The sequence below is a fragment of the Rosa chinensis genome, chromosome 6, assembly GCF_002994745.2.
Source record: "Rosa chinensis cultivar Old Blush chromosome 6, RchiOBHm-V2, whole genome shotgun sequence".
Taxonomy (NCBI): domain Eukaryota; kingdom Viridiplantae; phylum Streptophyta; class Magnoliopsida; order Rosales; family Rosaceae; genus Rosa; species Rosa chinensis.
In genome coordinates, this window is record NC_037093.1 from 1,211,386 (window position 1) to 1,233,565 (window position 22,180).

General features: G+C 36.4%; 2 protein-coding genes across 2 annotated transcripts in view; one reads left to right on the top strand and one right to left on the bottom strand.

Moving 5' to 3' along the window:
* LOC112170218 (disease resistance protein RPV1) overlaps positions 1-22,180 on the bottom strand; it is a 94,169-nt gene that overhangs the window by 38,017 nt on the left and 33,972 nt on the right. The window lies entirely within an intron of this gene.
* On the top strand, positions 1,757-4,278 carry LOC112170221 (60S ribosomal protein L18a-2). Its single transcript, XM_024307433.2, has 3 exons — positions 1,757-2,517; positions 2,986-3,298; positions 3,549-4,278. Exons 1-3 carry the CDS (start codon positions 2,332-2,334, stop codon positions 3,569-3,571), a joined length of 522 nt encoding a protein of 173 aa, XP_024163201.1. The 5' UTR covers positions 1,757-2,331; the 3' UTR covers positions 3,572-4,278.

Below are 22,180 nucleotides of genomic sequence, written 5' to 3' on the forward strand. Positions count from 1 at the left end.
CTACTATAGTGTGCAGGTTTCGAGCATGTGGTCGGGAAGCGTACAGGGGAGGCACATGGCCTGGCTTGGCGCATTTCTCTGTAGTTTTATCAAAAGGAAGGTTTTGGTCCCTTATCGGATTTTGAAGTAATTTGGTTATTTATTTCCTCACTAATTTATTTGTTTTCTATTCGCTCATTCACAAAATTTCGAGGGACCCGTAACCCTGGGGCGCGTCTCTCATACTTGTTTTCACTTCGTGATTTGTTATTTTCCAAATTGGACTCCGATTGTAAGCCCAAAACTCCTAGCCCATTTCAAATTCCGCTTTTGAAAATATGTTGTTCGGTTGCTAGAACGTTTTGAGACATTTGTCCAAGAAAGTGTTTTGTAAACCAACAACCTGAACCAAAAAGGCCTTGTGATTTCGGGTTAATGAGTCATCGGGATGTCGTTAGTGACGTGTCGGTTTCTCATTGGCTCGAGGTCGCGGCGCTGTGGGACCCCTATCTCGGGTCACCACATTTTTAATAAATATATATTAAATTAAATTAATTGGTGAAACCTGTTATCCAGGTCAACAGGTGAATCACTTATAATTTGACATGTGTACTTAAAAAAAAATACCATAGTAAGTACTCATTTATTGTTTTATACGTAAATCATTCAAAAACTTATAATGAAGATCGTAAATGTAGTAATTACTTTGATTACAGCTATAATTATCACTAAATACGTTCAATGTGGTTGTTTGTTGTAAAATGTCTCATCAATGATGTAATTTACAAAATAAAGGACTCTAGTTATAAAAAGAACAATTGGATTACAAGAATAAGGACCTAAAAAGTTTTAGGTCTAATATGATTATTTACCATATAAACAAAGCATTTGTTGTAGCAGTGGTAAGTGATCTTTTTTTTTGTAAATAGAATCAAATTTCAAGTAATTATCATAAAAACAACCATAATTACAACGTTATACCTCAATTGTTTTAATTTATAATAAAATGCATTGTCAAATGAGTAATTATCTCATGGATGATGAGATTTACACAAGAAAAGTATTAAGTTACAAAATATAGAACTTTAATACACAATTAAGGACTCGCGCCTCATTTACAATATATACATAAAGTTTTACCACTTTGACAGCAATTCGTTGTCACATTAGTAAAATAGTTCTGAGACCTGTAATATAAAAAATTACCATAAATAAGAGCTTGATTATTACTTCTACAATAATTTGTTGTCTCATTGGTCAAATAGTTCTCAAACTTGTAATATTAAAGAATTACCACAAATATAACCTTGGTTATTACTTTGGACCTCAATTGCCGTAAAATCTAGAAAAAAACATTGTCAAATAAGTAAATAACTCTTAAACGATAGTAGTTACAAAATAGACAACCTTATTACGCTATAAATGACTCACCGCAAATTTACTTAAATATATAACATTTTGCCATTATAGCAACACATTTGTTGTTTTATTAGTAATGTGGTTCTGAAAACTTGTAATAGTGAAGTATTAACACTTATTACAACTAAATTACCACTTCTTACCACAATTCGTTCTTTTATTGGTAAAACGTTTCTCAAACTTGTTATAGTGAGATATTAACACTAATTACAACTTGACTACCACTTTTTACAATCATTCGTTCTATCATCAATTTTATGACTTGGGGTTGGAATATCGAAACATTATCAAAATTACAACCTTAATTACTACTATTGACCTCTATTATTGTAAAATCAAAAGAGAATGAGGTTAATTTAGTTTTTTTTCTTTTTTTTCATCTCAAGACTGAGGATGGCCCTCATTCTGACCTTCTCTTTCTTCCTTCTTCCTTCTTGGTTGAAATTCTAGCGTATCGGAGTCATGGTGGCTTGACCATCGCTCGGCTATCACTCCTCCGCTGGAATTCTCTCCATCCTCTGTTTCTCTTGTGTTTGAATTTACAGAAATTTAAGCGAAGAAACCCCAAAACCCCCAAATCAGAATTCCCAAACCCTAAAATTTTCAATCTCTCTTACCACCCCTAATTCACCACCTCGATCATTCGTGCATGTCGTCATCGGCTACTGGAGTCGCCGGAAATGCAAAAGAACCGCTGGAACCGTAGAAATTTCTCTGCTTCGCTAGAGCTCATCGATGGAAACCCAAGCCATAGAATTGGTCGCGATTTCCAGAGGAGTTGAATGAGACCTGTGCGCCGCCGTTTAGTGGCTGGACGGAAGGTTTCTGGTCGAGTCTTCTTTGCGGTTTCCGGGTTCGAGAAACGGGTCTCCAGGTGGAGCGAAAGTGAGAGAGGCCTCTGTGATCGTAACCGTCTTATCTAAATTCGCAGACATGGTCGCTCTCAAGTTTCACCAGTACCAGGTGGTGGGTAGGGCTCTCCCCAAGGATGCCGAGGACACCCCCAAGATCTACCGCATGAAGCTTTGGCACACCAATGATGTTCGCGCCAAGTCCAAGTTCTGGTATTTCCTGAAGAAGGTGAAGAAGAGCAATGGCCAAATTGTTGCCATCAATGAGGTTATTTTCTTTTCCATTTTATCGTTTGAATTCATATTAGGCTGTGTTTATGCAGTATTAGCATCTCCTGTTTTGTCCTTTCACATTTTGTTGTATGAATCACATCAAATTATGTTTATTCACTCTGTTTCAATTCGGGCATTAGGTGTGAAATGGAAGTTAATTATGTCCATTTGTGTTTTTGCTTAGTGTTGTTAGCTCATTTTGCATTTTGCCCATGTTGGTTATACACATGTTTCATTTAAACCATAAAGAATCAGATTTTCTGTGTATATGAATCTACATTGGTCTTGGGTGCTGGTTTTTCTTCACAGGGTTTCTGCGGAATTGTACTATTTTGTAATCGTTGGTTGTGATGATCTCTTTTGTATTGCATTGTAGTTGTTGAAATGAGTTTTTTAGGTATAATTTTGAGGATTCTTTCTTTTCATCTCTGGGTCTTGATTATTTGATTGGAATTGGGTGCAGATTTTGGAGAAGAAACCTACTGTTGTTGAGAACTACGGTATTTGGTTGAGGTATCAAAGCAGGACAGGGTATCACAACATGTACGAGGAGTACCGTGACACCACTCTGAATGGGGCTGTGGATCAGATGTGCACTGAGATGGCTTCTCGCCACAAGGTCAGGTTTCCTTGCATCCAAATCATCGAGACTGCCACGATCCCAGCTAAGCTTTGCAAGAGGGAAATTACCAAGCAATTCCACAATTCCAAGATCAATTTTCCATTGAACTCTGATGATGCATTTATGTCAGATTATGTTCGAATCCTCATTTTAGGTATGCATTGGATTAGAAACAGAACAACATTGCCGGTTAAGAAATGTGTTTAAGCCACGAACTTGTCCTTAATGTTAACTTATAGTGATGAAAATTTTATAATTAGGTTGTGAGGGATGGAGATTTTCTATTTTCTAAAGTGTGAATTGTTGAAATTCTGTTTCATATTGGATTGTCTATCTCTGCAACTTTCTTTTGTTTGATATTGTTTGCTTTTGTGAAATTTCATGTGACTATATTATCATAACAGGTTCAGTCTGGCAAGGCTTCTGATAAGCTGCTGTTTGCGTACTTCCCTTTCCTGGGGTTTGGTGTTTTGGCCATACTACATGGGCTGCTGACAACTTCCAGGACGAGTAGTTCAATGATTGGCAAGAGACCTATGCTGGGCAGGAAAAAGAAGGCTTGAGATACACAACTCACTGACTCAGACTTTGTAATTCTATCGTCATTTTGGGAGTTTCATATTTGTCATTTTTTCTAATTGAAATGCTCCTTGTGTTTGTGCCTCTGTTATCATATTGCTTATTGAAAATAAGGGTCATTTCATCTTTAGATTTTGCTAGGGTGGTGATTGTCTTTGGTATCTGAACTTGCACACAAGGCATTTGGGAATTCAATTTCTAGGGTGGTGATTTTCCCCATGGCATTTGGGAATTCAATTTCTAGGGTGGTGATTTTCCCCATGGCATTTGGGAATTCAATTTCTGAATTTTCGTTAAAAAAAAAAAGAAAAAAAAAGGTGAACTTGTGTTCAATTTATGGTCAGGAACTCGTTGACGAGTTAAGGGTATATTTTCTCTTCATTGACAGAGCTGGTTATGGCGCGCTCAGTTAAGAGTGAAGCATATGATATTCAAGAACTAGCCGACACGTTGCAGATTGGGTCCAAATTCTATGTAATTGGAATCTCAATGGGGGCTTTACCCTGTTTGGAGTTGCTTGAAATACATACCGCACATGCATGGTACTTACTTGAAGAGCCATGGCGCTATTGTTTTCTTTTTTTGTTTTGATAATGTTTCTGACATTTACTAAAGAGAGGGACATTTACTAAACAAATATAGCTTGCCCACCAAAGCAGATCTTTTTTTACAAACCAAACCTATTTAGCTTCATTTGGTGAAATAACTCATTGAAATTAAGATGTTTTATCGTGAGGAGGAGAACACGAAAATAAAATGAAGTTATTCTTGGTGTTATCATCACTAATGGTGTGCAAAGTTGGCATCATATATATTCCAACAACGTTGACACAAAAGGCATAAATATAGAAAAATAGCATCAGACATCCAAGGAAAGATAAACAAGGCATTTAGTTTGTCCTCATCCATAGCAGTTCAGTTAAACCATCAAAACCTAAAGTGACACCTAAAGAAATGCAGTTCTAACAATCAAATGTAACTTGCAAAAGAGTATGATAAAATGTAACTAGTTGTAACTTGGTGTGTGCTATTAGTTATTTATTAGGTTTATTCTTTGATCCACGAGGCCGACCAGGACCTTTTTTCTTGTTCACGTTGGCTGCATCTATTTCGTGGATTGCCTTCATTTTCTTTGGAGACCTTTGCAAACCTTCATCAGTATCACTGCGTGCTGTGCTGTCTTGATCTATCTTCATTGTGTTTGGTCCACGTTTCTTGCATATAACTTTTTGAAGTGACCTTTGTCTAGCTTCAGCAATATTGTTGCGTGCTTGGTTGTCTGGATGACTCAACAAGGTGAGAGCTATGCGCAGACGCTCGTTCACAGAATGATACTGCATGCATGAGTTTATTAGAATTTTTATAAAGAAATAACTTGAAAAATTAGATGCTGAATTTTAGATAAAATAGGTACCTTGTCCCTTGCTTTGGATGCATTCTCATAATCCTCCATGAATTTAATCATAAAAATGCCACAATCGAATCCATTTTTTTGTACTGGAACACAATTGGGATGAATAATTTTAAATGAAGAGAATGTGCATCCTTCATCGAAATGAATCATAATCTCGTTATCAAATATCATGTCCAGTGTCTTCAGCTGCATCGTTAAGAATCAAGAAAGTGTGATTTTGAAAATGTGTATATATAATCTGATATAATAACAATAATGCACAAAATAATTTATTACCAAATGATAAGCTAGATTCTCTCGTGGAGTCTTGCGTGCGGAACTAGGAAAACTATCCAATATCTCAACTTTCTTGCTTCTTATTTTTACTACCATGAGGAACCAGTGGTTCCCTTTTACACCCTCATCCAGGATGGGAATAAAAATCTGCACACTATAAATTGTTACTACATGAAATATCTGTTTGAGAAGCTCAATTAAACAAATTAAAAGTGTATATAATACCTTTTCGCATTTCTCAAATACAAAGTATCGGAACTCAGCCTTATTTTCTTTTTTCGCGTTGGCAGCAAATTTTGACAAATCTTGACCTTCTTTTTTAGAAAGTGCTTTGGTCTACATTAAAATACTGAACTTAGTCTCCTACAGTCAAATTTTGCACAGACAATCCAAGTATATACAACCTTACCGAAAAATATGCACTAAAAAACCATTGAGAAGCAACTCCATGTTTCCGAAGAATTCCAATTACAGCACTTACCAACTGGTATCCAGGAAAAAATATGGTAGAGTTATAGTTACGAAAAAGATGTAAACATGATAACTGAAACAAAAATTGTACTGTACTTGAAATTCATACCTCATTGCTGACATATTGACCAGGCTCTAAGCATCTCATATCAGCACGGTTTAGGAAGTTATCGTCTGTTTGGAAAACCATAAAGCTGCAGAACAAATTTATGTTTTAATTTTGTACATGTATGTATCAGATTCTTGTTGAACAATCTATGAAAAGTATGAAGGCTTACTCCTTTTTATATTTTTCATATATAAAACTCAGCAAATCACAATCATCATCGTCAAAATCGAAAAGACCCTTGAATTCACCAATTCTCTTCAAATTTAGGGTTCTCCCATGCAAATATTCGTCCATTTGCTCATCATCTAATTTGAACCCAAGCTTCACAAATGGATCTAATATTGCTTGACTTGGCTTCCTTTCAGCGGTGCGCCGCGTATTGATCGAACTGAATTTAGTTGATTTAGTGTCCGTCCTGATTGTTTTGCCTATGATAAATTCTTCTTTAATCTGTAAAGAAAAAAAAATTAAAGCTATTTTTTGCATCATAATATGTATGCTTGTTAGTAACGGTTTTAGAAAGAATTACCAAGATTTTTATTTTTTTTTTAGATCAAATTCAAATACGAAGTTGATGCAAAACATACCTTAGGATGTGCTGCCTCAGAGTTGTCCTCACTTTGTATTTGACATGATGATTCGTCATTAACCTCAACTTCTTTTGAACTTTGAGTTTTGAAATCATCACTTTCTTGATGGTTTGGGCTAATAGTATCATTTGCTGACAGATCCACAGTCTTTCTTTCATGATTAGCCTCGTCCCTTTTTATATTGACATCCTGATCACCATCTTGTCTCACTACTTTGAACAATCCTTCTTGTATCCCTCTAAGAAGACCTCCCAATTCATTAATCTTTTCCTCCACATGCATAATGGTACTCTTCACAGATTCAACATCAGCTCGAAGGGCAACAACATTTTCTGCCTCATGTTTCTGTTCACTTGAATTATAAACTTTGGAAACCAGAATGTTTGGACTTTCATGACCCCCTTTCCGCAATATCCATTTAATTAATTTTGCTTATTGCTCCTCTCCCAAGCTGCAATTGAAGGCTTCTCACAATCTACAAGTACCCTTCCATATCCGATGACATTATAATAATATAGTTGGAAGAACAACACACATCCAGATATGTACTTTGCTTTGTTCTACTTGAACAACCGCACACTTTCCAATAGAAATTCAAATGAAAAACTTGCCCAGTTCATACTTCTTATATTCTTCAGATTCTTCAATGCAAGAAGATACTTTGGATTGAGATGTGTTGATGTATTTGGGCAAAGCAAGGTTCCCAATGCCAACAGAATGAAGCTGACTCCAAAGTGATCATCTACTACGTTTACTCCATCTAACTTTGCAATTATGTCTGAAATTTCTATATACCCAGAATTTCCGACATAATAATCAACCAATGGTTTCATGTCAGGGTCTTCAATTGAGCTGTTGAAGTCTACATCTGTTCCTCCTTCAGGCACACTCATAATCTGTTTAAAATCTGAAGAACTCATTTTCATACTCTTACCATGCAGCTCAATCAAACACTCCTCAGTGTCAAACTTATCAATCAAAAATCGGCATAAATCTCGGCGTACTCGTGTGCTTGACAATTGCACTAATGTACCAAAGCCCAATTCAGTTATTGCTGCAATTTGTTCCCCAGAAAATTTAGAAACAACTTGTTGAAACTGGTGTGGACTACATCGAGTGGATATGGTAGCTTTTGCACAAATAGACACAGCACAGAATGTTGGAGTTAATGGGTTAGGACACAGCACATGGGAGGAGCAGACTTCAAGCATCTGCACAAATAGCAAACAGCACTCTCTGAGTCAAATTGCAGTGTCAAACACAACGGATTATTCGAATTTACCGAGCATTTGAAACCACAGTACAGTTCGGCATCTGAAACCAATTTTTGATCATCACCTGTAACCATGATGTAGACTGTGTAGTATTACAACTTGACTTTAATTGATAAGAGATGACAAAATAGAAGGTAGTAAGCAAAATTGTTCTCAAGTTTTCAGTCAGGGAAGAAAGGAACTCTGTAATGCCTGCACTACAAGAAATCGGAAGCACCAGAAAAACAGATGTAGGGTTGTAATGTGTACCTTCAGTTAATAATTATAGGGTTACAACATCTTCTCTTTCGCCTCCTTGCTTGCACTCCTCAAAATCCGTTATGTCTCTTGGTCTACCTCTTCAATCATATAGTTTTTTATGTCTTCAAGGAAAACAATAATGACTACAGTTAATTTTGAGCAAAATGATCATGTACTTGCTGCAACTCTGCTAGGTTGAATTGTGCCTTTACCTGGATACGAAGCCTTGCGCAACTCTGCTAGGTTGAATGATGGTAGTTGTTGAATGAACGATGGGGTGGCCGAGATAGTTTCTCGTCTTTAGCAATTAGGGTTTAGGTCGTGGACTATAAGTTGTAGGGTTATAATTTATGAACAAAATTGATTTATGATGTTAGAGATTTAATTATTCTTTTTTCCTTTTCCATTATCATAAAGGATTTTCATTTAAATATATTGAAAAGATTAATGCTTTCTGAAATATAAAAGACCCTACATAAAATTAATGCTTTCTGAAATTAAAGCTTTTCTTTTTAGTTCACTGGAATTTTTATTCACTGCTCTGTAATTTTTCTATTATTGATGAACTCTTTTTCTATCATAAAAAGAAAAGAAAAAGGATCTGATTAGTCAATTAAATGCGAACCCTTGTTGTAATACATATCTGTAAAGAGAACTCTTCACATACTTTTGAACACCACTATAAGTTTTCATGGTGAGATGCAGGGCAACTGTATTGACCCTAACAAAATTAAAAGCAGGTACTCATTTGACCATGGTCACTACACCAGAAGATAAAAATACAGTTACTCCTTACACAATGGCAACATTAAAACACATGATGCAATCACTTCACACCAAATACCCCAGCTGAGGGAACCATATTCACCATAGCAACAAACACTTCTATCCAATCTCAACATCACTAGAAAATGAAGGAAAATGTTACCAATACCCTCAACTGCCTCTTTCTTTCAAGTGGCCAAAGTCAAACAGAAGGGCTCTGCTGTTGACCTCAAAAGTATAACTCTCCTGTGAGCAACAGCCCCAAGCAAAAACTTGTACCTTAGGAGGCACTTTAGCCTACCATATGGTAAAAAAGGAACTCAAAAAGTGCACTCAATAAAAGGAGGGCTGAAGGACAGAAAGTTCATTTTAAGATCACTCAACTTTGTACAGTAATTAAAGTTCCACATTGAAAGCGGAGAGCTGATCAGCATACTAGCTATAGAAGTATTTATTCAATAGGCACAAGAAACTAGATATGATGAGTACAATTTGGGAGCTTTAACTATTTTTGAACTAACAATGCAAGTAAAATCATATTATCAAACGCTAACCATATATGAACTTTGTGACATATACAAGAAAGCTCAGTTTACCTCTCGGCTTGCACGGGTACCAACATACACTAACATTCAGATCAGGAAGCCATTTCCTAAATTCTTTTGCCCAATTTGACAAAGTAGATAATGGTACAACAATGAGAAATGGCCCATGGATTTGTTGAGCAAAATTCTAGTAGTGTTTGTGCTACTCATTCTTTCATACTGGAATTATCAAGGACATAAGGTGATCTTGTAGAATGAAAAGTACAGCTGCTACAGGTGAAGAAGAAACTTCATATATGGATTATAGCACAGATTGAACATCGATATAGAAATGGTTATTTGAGATCTGATTTGTAAAGTAAAACTGTGCAGCAGAAATGCTAATGCACAAAGCCAAATTTGTCGTGGTATAAATCTTTCATACGAACTCCAAATGGAGCCAGGCTGGTTTCATATTAAAGGTGGGAATGCCTAATTTTAAAGTACTGGTTTCTTCAATCAAGATTGTACATAAAAAGATACTAAAAGAAACAGAAAGAACATGACAGTGATACTGTTTTTAGAAATTCCTGCAACAGACTTGTAACTTTGAAAAATCATAACTAATGATAGAAAAATATTTTTTAGGAGATTCCAAGTCTCAAATACTCTTTAACAAGTCCACTACAAATTCTCAGAAGAAAATAACTTCAATTTATTAACAGAAAATTACAGTTTTACAGAAACAGGTCGCTGGGTCTGGAAACTGTATGTAGTTTCTGAAATAATTTATACACGTGATAGTCCAATTTGATAAGTACATCCAAACTCATATATAGTTTTGAAGAAAAGTGAGAACCGAAAGACAAACTATCAAAGATAATGTATCAGTTCAGTTTGTCAAAGCTCAAGCTATTTGGAAATATAAAATTGAAACAGAGTATGAGTTAATAACATCACAGAAATAAAAGCTTATTCCAATTGGTTTCTATAAGAACAGAGCTTAATCAAAGAGAGGCTAAAAGATATCCAGATGTGTATTTGAATATGAAGAGCTGCAAATCAATAGAAAGTAATCAAAGAATTGAGATTGAAATTCATAAGGCATACCCTTTTTAACAAGCAGATCAGAGGAGATCGAAAGGGTGAGAATTCTGTAAGAAGTAATTTGGACAAACAAATTAATTACCTCAAGCATTGACAGTAATTGTGACTAAGCAGAATAAGTTACTAAGAGATCGATTTGTAATTTTGAACCTTGACTAAGTCTTGTGTTATCTGGATAGAATGCAGGATAAGGTAACTTGAAATGGCCTTAATATCAGGTCAGTTATAGGTAATGTGGTTATGGGATAGAGTTAGAGTAGGACTCAAACACTTTTGATGGGTTAGTGTTTTGACATACTCTAAGCACTATATAAAGGGGGTCCCTGCAGTAGCTTCAGTACGTGAGTGAAGCACTCTTCCCATTGAGAGTTCACATTAAGCATTCTGCAGAAGATCTTCTTTCTTACTAGCTCCAGTCTTCATCCTAGTTAGCTGCCTCAGTTCATCATAATGGATCCTCAAGGTTTGCTTCTATTACCTTAGGCTTAAGCTTGGATATTTTGAGTTGCTTTTGTATTGGTCGTAATGGCTGTTGTGTTTAAATGTTTTGTGGCTTAACTTGATTGTAATATAAGGTTTTAACATGTGGTATCAGAGCCAAACCACAAAACTCTAAACCATTCAGATTACTTCAACCTTTTATTTTTGAAAAATTGATTTAATACAAAAGCCAAAGCAAAAAGGACAAAAGGTCTGTTCCAGCCCAATCTTCCCCATGACCCGAATTAAAAAAAAAAAAAAAAAAAAAGGAAGGCCCAAACCAAATATGTTTCTAAAGCCACAGAATACGACGTTGTTTTTACAACGTCATTTTTCCTTCCCCAAACGTCTTCTTCAGACCTGGGTTTTAGATTCTTCAAATAAACAGTTTCAATTAAGAAATTCGATGGGGATTTTGGCTGAATTTGTTTGTCTGAGCTTAAAATTGAATTGGAAAAGGCATTGTAGACATGAATTGCATCATGCTAACCTTTGTTTTGCAGCGCGGGAAAGCAATCTGGTATGTTTGTCTTTCAAAACTAAGATTACATATATATTCTTCTGCATAATCTATTGTAAGAACCCTAGAGCTCTCCTGGGGGGCATTTAAGATATTAGGTTGGTGCCCAGATGAAACTTACATTTATATTGTTTGATGATTATTCACTGATTGATGTGTGCAATTGAATTGTTGTCTTTTTGGTGAAATTTGCTTACAATATGAGATGTGTAATTGTACCATGTTCGTATAAAGATTGTGCTAATGATTTTGTGGAATTTCTGGCATGAAATTGTTATAACTATTCTCCCAAGTTGATAATTATTACGTGTTCAGACTTTAGTCACAAAATAAGATTGAAAAATTTTCTAGCAGATAATCACTGTGGAATGAGAATGTCAGGAACATCAATCTAAGAGTTTTTCAAAATCGTCTTAATGTTTTGAGATATATATATTGCATACAGCAACATATTTTGAGATATTAACATGATTATCAAGTTTGAAAAACTGAAACTTGCTTTTGCTACTTAAAACTAAGTTTGTATCTTCAACAGAAGCTTTTAAACATTCATGGCTTTAACTTAGCAAAAAGGGCACTTAACATTGCAGCATGGGTCATATAAGGCTTAATTAGTTTATTTCTTCTTACTGTACATGTATTGAATGGACTAATTTTTAACATGATCTCTACTGCAATGGTTATGTGAAAAGGAAAAATGGAATAACATGTGCTTTGCCAAACAGGTAGACTTGTTATTGGAAATGTATGCAAATTTATTGAAATGTATTCTATGTTCTTTTCTTGGTTGGAAGACATAGTTCTTTGAATGTTTTATGAAATTCATATTTAAATTGAATACATTTCATACATAAAACTTAAAACATAAAACTTAGTGTGTTTTTGTTTCATCATTTCAGCGATGAACATGACAGCTCCCATTAGCATCCACACCATAATTCCCCTCAGTGGTAGCAACTATAAGAAATGGAGGGAGGACATAGATCTCTACTTCATTAATCAAAGTGTAGACTGGGTTTTGACTGTGGCTGCACCACCTGCACTCACTGATGAAAGCTCAGACCAGGACAAGGCTTACTACAAAGATTGGAGTAGAGCAAACAGAATCTGTAGGTTGACCATCTAAAAAACCATGTCTGACACCATTAAGGGTGGCATCCCTGATAAAGAGTTAGCTGGTGAGCTCTTGCAGGCTGTTGCAGAGAGATTTACGGTTAGTGAAAAAGCTGAGACCAGCATGCTGCTAGGAAAACTGATGACTATGAAGTATAACATGAACACCAACATCAGAGAGTATATCATGCAGATGATAAATATCTCAAACCAGTTAGCTGCCTTGAACATGGGACTGGATGAACAAGTTATCATCACCCTTGCACTTAAATCTCTGCCAAACCAGTTTGATAACCTGCAAACTACCTACAACACCCAAAAGGACAAGTGGTCCTTGAATGAGCTGATTGCAGTCTTGGTTCAAGAAGATGAGAGAATTAGAAAGAATAAGGAGTACACTGCAACTGTGAATCTGATTGCAAAACCTCAGTGGAAATTTGGAAAGGGAAAAGGGAAAGTCTCTGCCTCTACTGCAAATACATTTGCTGCTAGCTCCTCTAAGAACCCTAAGAAGGTAGTAAACATGAAAAAGAAGAGCTTTAAGTGCTTCTTCTGCAAAAAAGAAGGCCACATGAAGAGAAACTGTGAGGCATACAAAAACTGGGCAGTAAAGAAAGGTAATGACTCAACCTTTTTTATTGAGGTTAATTTAGTTAATGTTCAGCCTCATACTTGGACTTTAGACACTGCCTCACCTGTGCATATTTCAAACTCTATGCAGGGGTTCATAAGGAACAGATTGCCAAAGAAAAATGAAGTGACGATCAGTGTGGGAAATGGGATGAAGGTAGCTGTGAAGGCTATTGGAGATGTTAGATTGGATTTAGGCTTTGGACAATTTTTCATTCTAGAGAATGTCTATTATGTTCCCTCTATGAAGAGGAGTTTAGTTTCTGTTGCTTTGTTGGCTAGAAAACATTTCAGCTTTTTTGTTGATTTCAATGGAATAAAGATATCCCATGGTTCCCGAGTTATTGGATCTGGTTCTTTTGTGAATGATTATTGGCTTTTGAACTGCTCTTATCCTAAAGAATTAATGATGATTGAAAGCACAGAAAACTTAAGAGGTAAAAAGAGGAAGTTCAATGATAAATCAGCCTTTTTGTGGCACAGGAGGCTAGGCCATGCATCAAAAGATAGGCTGAAACAACTAGTTAAGCAGAATGTGTTACCTGAGTTAGATTTCACAGATCTCACAGAGTGTATTGAATGCATTAAAGGGAAATTTGTTAACCACAAGAAGAAAACAGCAGTAAGAAGCACTGGCTTGCTAGAGTTGATACACACTGATATTTGTGGTCCCTTCAATATAGAAACAGTGTGTAAGAATAGATATTTCATCACTTTTATTGACGATTTTTCTAGGTTTTGCTATGTCTATCTTATATCAGACAAGTCACAAGCCTTAGAAAAATTTAAGATTTTTAAAGCAGAAGCTGAAAAAGAGTTGAATGTGGAGATTAAAGTGGTGAGGTCAGATAGGGGAGGAGAGTACTTTGGGAGATATACCGAAAGTGGACAACACAAGGGACCTTTTGCATTATTTTTAGAAGAAAATGGGATTAAGGCACAATACACAACTCCTGGAACACCTGAGCAGAATGGTGTTGCTGAGAGGAGGAATAGGACACTTTTAAACATGGTCAGAAGCATGATGTGCACTTCTGGCCTGCCTATTTTTCTATGGGGTGAAGCACTTAAGACTGCAAACTACTTGACAAATAGAATCCCAAGCAAGGCAGTGGATTTGATTCCTTTTGAAGCTTGGAAAAATAGAAAACCTAGTGTTGGCCACACACATGTATGGGGATGCAAGGCTGAAGCAAGGCCCTATAATCCAAAAGAGAGCAAGCTCGATTCCAAAACAGTTTCAGGTTTCTTTATAGGGTATCCAGAACACTCAAGAGGCTACAAATTTTATTGTCCTTCACATTCCACTCGAATCATTGAGACTAACAAAGCTGTTTTTCTCAATGAGATTGAGTATTCTCATAGTTTTGAGGAATTAGAACTTGCTCTACAAGAGGAACCGGAAGCCACATTAACTGAAACTGAAATTTCAGCTCACCTAGAACCACTTCAAATGCCTGAAATACAAACAGTTGCAGCAACAACAGCTCCCATTGTTCAAAATGACAATTTTGAGCATGAACAGAACCTTGAACTAGTAGTGCAGCAAGAATTACAAGCTGAACCAGAAACTCAAGTTCAGAATGAGCCACAAGTTGTTGCTGAACCACAACCTTTAAGAAGGTCACAAAGAGAAAGAAAATCAGCTCTTACAACACTAGCAACTGATTTTCATATTTATCTTCAAGAGGCTGATTATGATATTGGGGAAGTCACAGATCCTACCTCTTTTAGACAAGCTATAGAAAGTGAACAGAGTGAACAATGGAAGAAAGCAATGGTTGCTGAGATAGAGTCAATGGAAGCTAACCAAGTTTGGACACTAGTTGAGCCCTTCGAAGCACACAAACCCATTGGCTGCAAATGGGTGTTCAAAACCAAACTTTGTGCAGATGGAAGCATCGAAAGGTATAAGGCCAGGTTAGTAGCCAAAGGTTTCACACAGCGAGAAGGGGTGGACTTTAATGAAACATTCTCACCAGTGTCAACAAAGGACTCTTTTAGGGTGATCATGGCACTAGTAGCTCATTTCGACATGGAGCTACATCAAATGGATGTCAAGACTGCTTTTCTAAATGGTGAGTTGCAAGAAGAAATTTATATGAAACAACCAGAAGGTTTCATTGAGGCTGGAAAGGAGCATATGGTTTGCAAGCTGAACAGATCCATCTATGGGTTGAAACAAGCTTCAAGGCAGTGGTACTTGAAATTTGATTCTGTGATTAGTGGTTTTGGCTTTATAGAGAATCAAGTAGATGAATGTGTTTATATGAAATCAGAAGGTAAAAACTTTACTTTTCTGGTTTTATATGTTGATGATATACTTTTGGCTAGCACGGATATGAACATGCTGAAGAAGACTAAGTCTTTCTTGTCTAAAAAGTTCGACATGAAGGATTTAGGTGAGGCATCCTTTGTACTAGGGATTGAAGTCAAGAGAGATAGAGCTAGAAAAGTTTTGGGGTTGTGCCAAGAGAATTACATTAACAAGGTGCTGAAACGTTTTGACATGTCAAACTGTTCTGGAGGATCAGTACCTATGTCTAAAGGTGACAAGCTGAATAAGGATCAATGTCCTAAAACTGAAAGTGAGAAAGAAAGCATGAAGAACAAGCCTTACGCTCAGTTGGTTGGTAGTTTGATGTATGCACAAGTGTGCACAAGACCTGACTTGGCATATGTAGTTGGCATTTTGTCGAGGTTTCAGTCAAATCCAGGCTGTGAGCACTGGATTGGGGGGAAGAAAGTGCTTAGATACCTTCAAAAGACCAAAGGTCATATGCTAGTCTATAGAAGTGTTAAGGAATTGGAGGTGATTGGCTATACAGACTCTGATTTTGCGAGTAACTATCCACATTCAGGAAAGTCTACTTCAGGTTATGTGTTTATGCTTGCTGGAGGAGCTATAGCGTGGAGAAGTGTTAAACAAACACTTACAGCAACTTCAACTATGCAAGCTGAGTTTATAGCAATATATGAGGGTGTATGTGAAGGCTTATGGTTGAAAATTTTCTGGTGCAAACAAACACAGTGGACAGCATTGTTTCAAGGCCATTGAAAATTTACTGTGACAATTCAGCAGCTGTTTATTTTACCAGAAATAATAAGAGGTCAACTAACTCCAAGCATATTGATCTTAAATACTACAGTGTCAGGGAGAGAGTTAAGCATGGAGAGATTGAAGTGTTGAAGATTAACACTTTATCTCAACTAGCTGACCCCTTCACCAAGGCTTTGACAGTTGCAGCTTTCACTCAACATATCACTGAATTGGGAATTTTACCTGCTTTGGATTTTTGATTCTAGTGGGAGCAGTCGCAAGATTAGTGGGAGTAATATTGCCATGGTTTTTTGGATTGTATGTTTATCTTTTCAGTTGTTTTCATTGTATTCTTGAACTGAAAATTGTTACTGAGATTTTCTTTTCTCAGTTTTGAAGTTAATAAAGCTGATATTTTTATCCATCATTGCTGCAGCATATTGTTTTTGTTTTGAGCTCATGTTTTAAGTTATTCCTCCGTGAACAATCTGTGTTTAATATTTTTTGGTTGATTTTTTTGAATTCAGAAGGAATAGTTTAGTCTAGAACTGAATGAACACATATGGAAGCTTTCGTATTGGAAGCTGTGTTGAGGCTCAGCATACAGAGCCATAAGGAGGACCAATTGTACATGCAAAATGTGAGTCCAGTTCATATTATGTATGTACTTACAGTTCGCATTACCAGAAGTGATATATAGTTTGATATCTACATTGTTAGTGATGCTAAATGAGCTGCATTTTATAATGCAGTTTTCTTTCACATTCTGCATTGTGGTTGTTGAACTTGAGTACCACTGGTTTACAAGTTATAAAATTGCATTGAAGTCTCATGTGCACTAAGGATAGTGACTACATCTGATCTAACATGATTTCTTGTCAAGTAATTAATAGTTGTCCAAGTGGGAGAATGTAAGAAGTAATTTGGACAAACAAATTAATTACCTCAAGCATTGACAGTAATTGTGACTAAGCAGAATAAGTTACTAAGAGATCGATTTGTAATTTTGAACCTTGACTAAGTCTTGTGTTATCTGGATAGAATGCAGGATAAGGTAACTTGAAATGGCCTTAATATCAGGTCAGTTATAGGTAATGTGGTTATGGGATAGAGTTAGAGTAGGACTCAAACACTTTTGATGGGTTAGTGGATTGACATACTCTAAGCACTATATAAAGGGGGTCCCTGCAGTAGCTTCAGTACGTGAGTGAAGCACTCTTCCCATTGAGAGTTCACATTAAGCATTCTGCAGAAGATCTTCTTTCTTACTAGCTCCAGTCTTCATCCTAGTTAGCTGCCTCAGTTCATCATAATGGATCCTCAAGGTTTGCTTCTATTACCTTAGGCTTAAGCTTGGATATTTTGAGTTGCTTTTGTATTGGTCGTAATGGCTGTTGTGTTTAAATGTTTTGTGGCTTAACTTGATTGTAATATAAGGTTTTAACAAATTCCAGAAAAACAATAAGATCAAGCATAAAGAGACCGAGGAGAAAGAAAAGATTGAAGAAGGGAAAAACTCAGTTTGATTTACATTGTAACAATAATCTTGAATGTTATTGGTCGTGAAATTGGATGAGAAGAGAGTTGCTGCAATGAAACAATAGAAGTGTTGGTAATAAAACAAATGGGTTTTAGGATAGCATTTACCTGCTTATTGGCAAAAACAAGGAGAACTGCACCTTTCAATTCCAATTTCCAACTAAAGTGAAACATAAGAAACAAGTTAAAAGCTTCGTAGCAATGGAGAAGGGAAAAACACAGACTAAAACTATGAATTAACAGCAAAACTGCTATTAACCAATAAGGCTTCGAACTTCGTTGCAAGCCCAAAAAGCTCAATGAAGAATGTTATCTCATGTAGAAGAACACAAATCAAAGCTTCAGCTAATACGACCTGAGAGAGAATAATCTTCTCTTGACCTTTCATAGTCCAAATAATTAACTAACAAACTACCATCACCTCCAAGCATACATTTCAATTCAATAAACTCAAAAACAACTCACAGACTCACCAAACATCACCGGGATAATCGGAGGTTCTACATGGTGGAGCACGGAAAAAGACATTAGGAAACTTATGTCCCATTAAAACCCAGAGTTTTTCTTCCTCTTTTTAGTCATAAAGTTATGTACTTGTCATGGCTGTGAGTTCATATATATATATAATAGCCAACAACTATTCCTCCATGAGAAATTATCTCTTCACTGAAAACCTTAACCCAACAGCTGGCTTGCACATTAGAATCGGGCAGTCCAAGAAATGTGTTTCTCCCAATGACATTAAAAGTACAATACATTAAGCTTTCCAGTAGCAATTTTTGCCATAATGGCATCAACATGCAACTTTCATATAAGCAATTATCATGGATAAATGTACTATAATGGGACTCAGAAAGCATCACATTCATTCAACAAAATGTCACATATAGCAAGAGCAATATAAGCACTAGTAGTCCTACCATGAGAAGGCGCATCTCATCAAGAAGTGTGTGGCCTCTTTGCTCTGCTTGCCTTGCCGCCATCTCAACAGAAATCACAATGTCACCCAACACAACCTACATATTAATACCAATACACGTCACACATTCATCTCCAAAAAAATACATCTTTACACCTTTACTTACTAACCATCTTAAAAAGTAAAGACAAAAATACAACTATCTTAAGACCAGGCACATGCTTGGACTTGAAAACAACACCAGTAGCACGATCCTCGTCTCTCCATTCCTTGTTACGTTTTCTCATACACTCATCATTGCACAGAATCACCGAAAGCTCCGCGCTTTCAAAACCACCACTGGAATCTTTCAATCCACCAAACGCTAGGTTCAATGCAGTTCGAACATTTAGACTAAGCAATTTGGCAATCCTCTACAAATTTCATAATGAAATTTTGTTGAATAACATTACTTGAGCTTGCACAAAAAAGTTAGTTACCGAAATTTCGTGATCCCAAATGGTGAGACACAAACCCAAATCCTCTGCTTCTCCCAGTAGTCTTATCGTGCATAACCTGTAAATTCCATTAAAATGTTTCCATTAATCCCAAGAAAAATGAACCCACAAATTATCTTCAGTCAATTCACAAAAAGATGCGAAATTTGGAACGAAAAGCAAAACCATACCTCGACCATCTCAACATTCCTAGCACCTTCGAAGAGCTCAACTAGCTGAGCACTGTCAACAGTGAAGGGAAGGTTTCTGATAAAGAGATTTAGGTCGGTCAAGAAATAGAGTAGTACCTGGACACTGGAATCAAAGGCTCCATGGACAGAGTTCTTAGGAATCATCCCAAGCTTCCGTTTGAGAGGATTTGACGGCAGCGGCCGTGGTGGCAATGTACTCTTCAACTTGGCCCCCGGCAAAGGCTTCGAATCCATGGCCGTATAGTTAGATCTGAAGGCGGAGGCGCTTTTCTCCTTGGAGGCTTGCCGGAGCTAGGGTTTGGCGACTGGGGAGGCTCCATTGTCTCCCGTAAGAAATTGTCGTGCGGCTGCATAGACTTCATCTTCGTCAATTCCAGAGAGAGACGGAGCAGGTTTTAGAGAGAGAACGAAGAGGAGGGTATTGGTCAGAGGCAGAAAACGAAGTGGAGGAGGGTATTGGTCGGAGGTGGAGAACGAAGAAGAGGATGGTTTTGGTCAGAAGCAGAGAACGAAGAAGAGGAAAGGGAGGTTTGGTCGAATAGTGTTAGGGCTATCTGAAGTCAATACAAATATGTCTAAGTGTGGGAATGAGCTTTTCATCCCCCGCGCTTCTTTAAATTTTTTTAACTTAGCCGCTTAGCGTTTTTCTGAAAATTCAAATGAAAGTTTTGTCACCGGCTAATTTCAAAACCGATGTCAGTTATATGCATACAAATCAGTTTTTGAGGAATCGATGTTAATGACATTGTTTTACATCGGGTGTATTTCTCACCGATTTAATTGTCATGATGTCTATGAGCATAATTCTAGTAGTGGATGACCTCAACCTAGCTTTGAATTCATCCAATAAATATTCCCAGCCAGAAAAAGATGATGCTTAGAAAATCTCCTTTCTCCTATGGGTGTGTTGGTGCTTGTTTCCTAAGATGCAAGAGTTGCTCTTTTCCCTTGTAAAGTTATGCATCTCCCTAGAGCTTGTAACTGTAGCTGAACCATCTTGTCAAACAGATCTCTGGATAATGTAGGATTAGTCAAAGGAAAATGATTCCCTAATTCTTCCAGATACTTCAGAACACCATCTAAACACACAAAATAAAGGAAAAAATCACCAATGGTCACTGAGTTATGACTTATTCGACACTTAACTCACTGTATTTTCAACAATATCACTTAACTCACTCAGTTTTACATCCGTCTTTCACTTAACTCACTCTCGTTAATTCTGCCGTTAAAAGCTATTAAAATTGAGGGTATATTTGTCTAAACAATAAAAAAATGCATTTCTAACTTCTTCTTCTTTTAAAAAAGACAAATTTTTTTTCAAATTATATTTAAGTTAAAAAAATCATTTTTTATTAGAAATCTTAGAAATTTAAATAATTGAAAAAAGTCTAATAAATGTAAATTGAGCATATATTTGTCTAAACACTTAAAAAATGCATTTCTAACTTAAAAAAAAAAAAAGACAATTTTTTTTCAAATTATATTTAAGTTAAAAAAAATCATTTTTTATTAGAAATTTCCGAAATTTTAAAAAATTGAAAAAAAAATCTAATAAATGTAGTTTTTTTAAGTTAAAAATGATTTTTAAGTGTTTTGACAAATATATCCTCAATTTTAACGGCTTCTAACGGTAGAATTAACGGCAGTGAGTTAAGTGAAAGACGGATGTAAAACTGAGTGAGTTAAGTGATATTGTTGAAAATACAGTGAGTTAAGTGTCGAATAAGTCATAACTCAGTGACCATTGGTGATATTTCCCCCCACAAAATAATAGAAGTGTGGCACCTTAATTGCGTCCGCTGATTACTTGCATAATGCCAGCAAACTTATGCACCAAGCATGACAACATGAGAGCACTCTTAATATGCAAATTTAGCCTCAAAATAGCAGAAGAGGCGATTAACAACTGCCTGAGTAAAAATGCTGCGTTGGGGAAATCACCTTTTAGCATGCTTCTCAACAAAGGCTTATTTAAAGATTGCAGTTTAAATGAATCAACAGCAGTGAGAACACTAGCAACACTATTTGCATCTTTCAAGTGCGGTCTTCTTCTATGAGCACTACCAATTACAGAGTCTTCACAGATGTCAGATGATGCTGAGCATGTCACTGCAATTGTAGATTCATCCTGTAGTCCACCATATGCAATATCAGTGTCAGCATCATTGCCTTCCGGCAAAATCTTCTCTGCACCAAACAAATCTAAATTGTAGCCCGACTTCTGAAGATTATAGGCATGACATATAGTTGTGGCCTGTGGGCTGCTGATTATCGTCAAGAATAAACATTTGTAGTAGAAGACTAGAAATTTCTTCAAAAACCTTTATACAGAGGTTGAGTTCGGAGATTAGTTCAAGTTTCCACCTTGACAACTTAGCTTTCTCATCACTATTTCTCCCATCTGTGTCGATCACAACGCATGCCAGGCCCCATAAAAACCCACTAAAACACGAAATTATGGAAGCAAACTTGTTCAAATTTAAAGCATCAACAGAAACTTCCTCTTTTCCATTACAAATGCCATTCTTCACATTTACAAGTAAGATCTGCATCTGTTCCTTCAAAATCTTAGCAGCCAGTTTTACACTTTTCCAGGCTTCAATATAATTGGACGAATTCAATAAACTTCTCTGTTCTTGGGCACATCCAAAATTCAGCTCAGCAACCTCAAGGAAACAAACAACATGATTGGATTGATATTTATTTAATGTCAGAAACACATAAAATGTGTGATCCATTAACGCCAAGATCATAT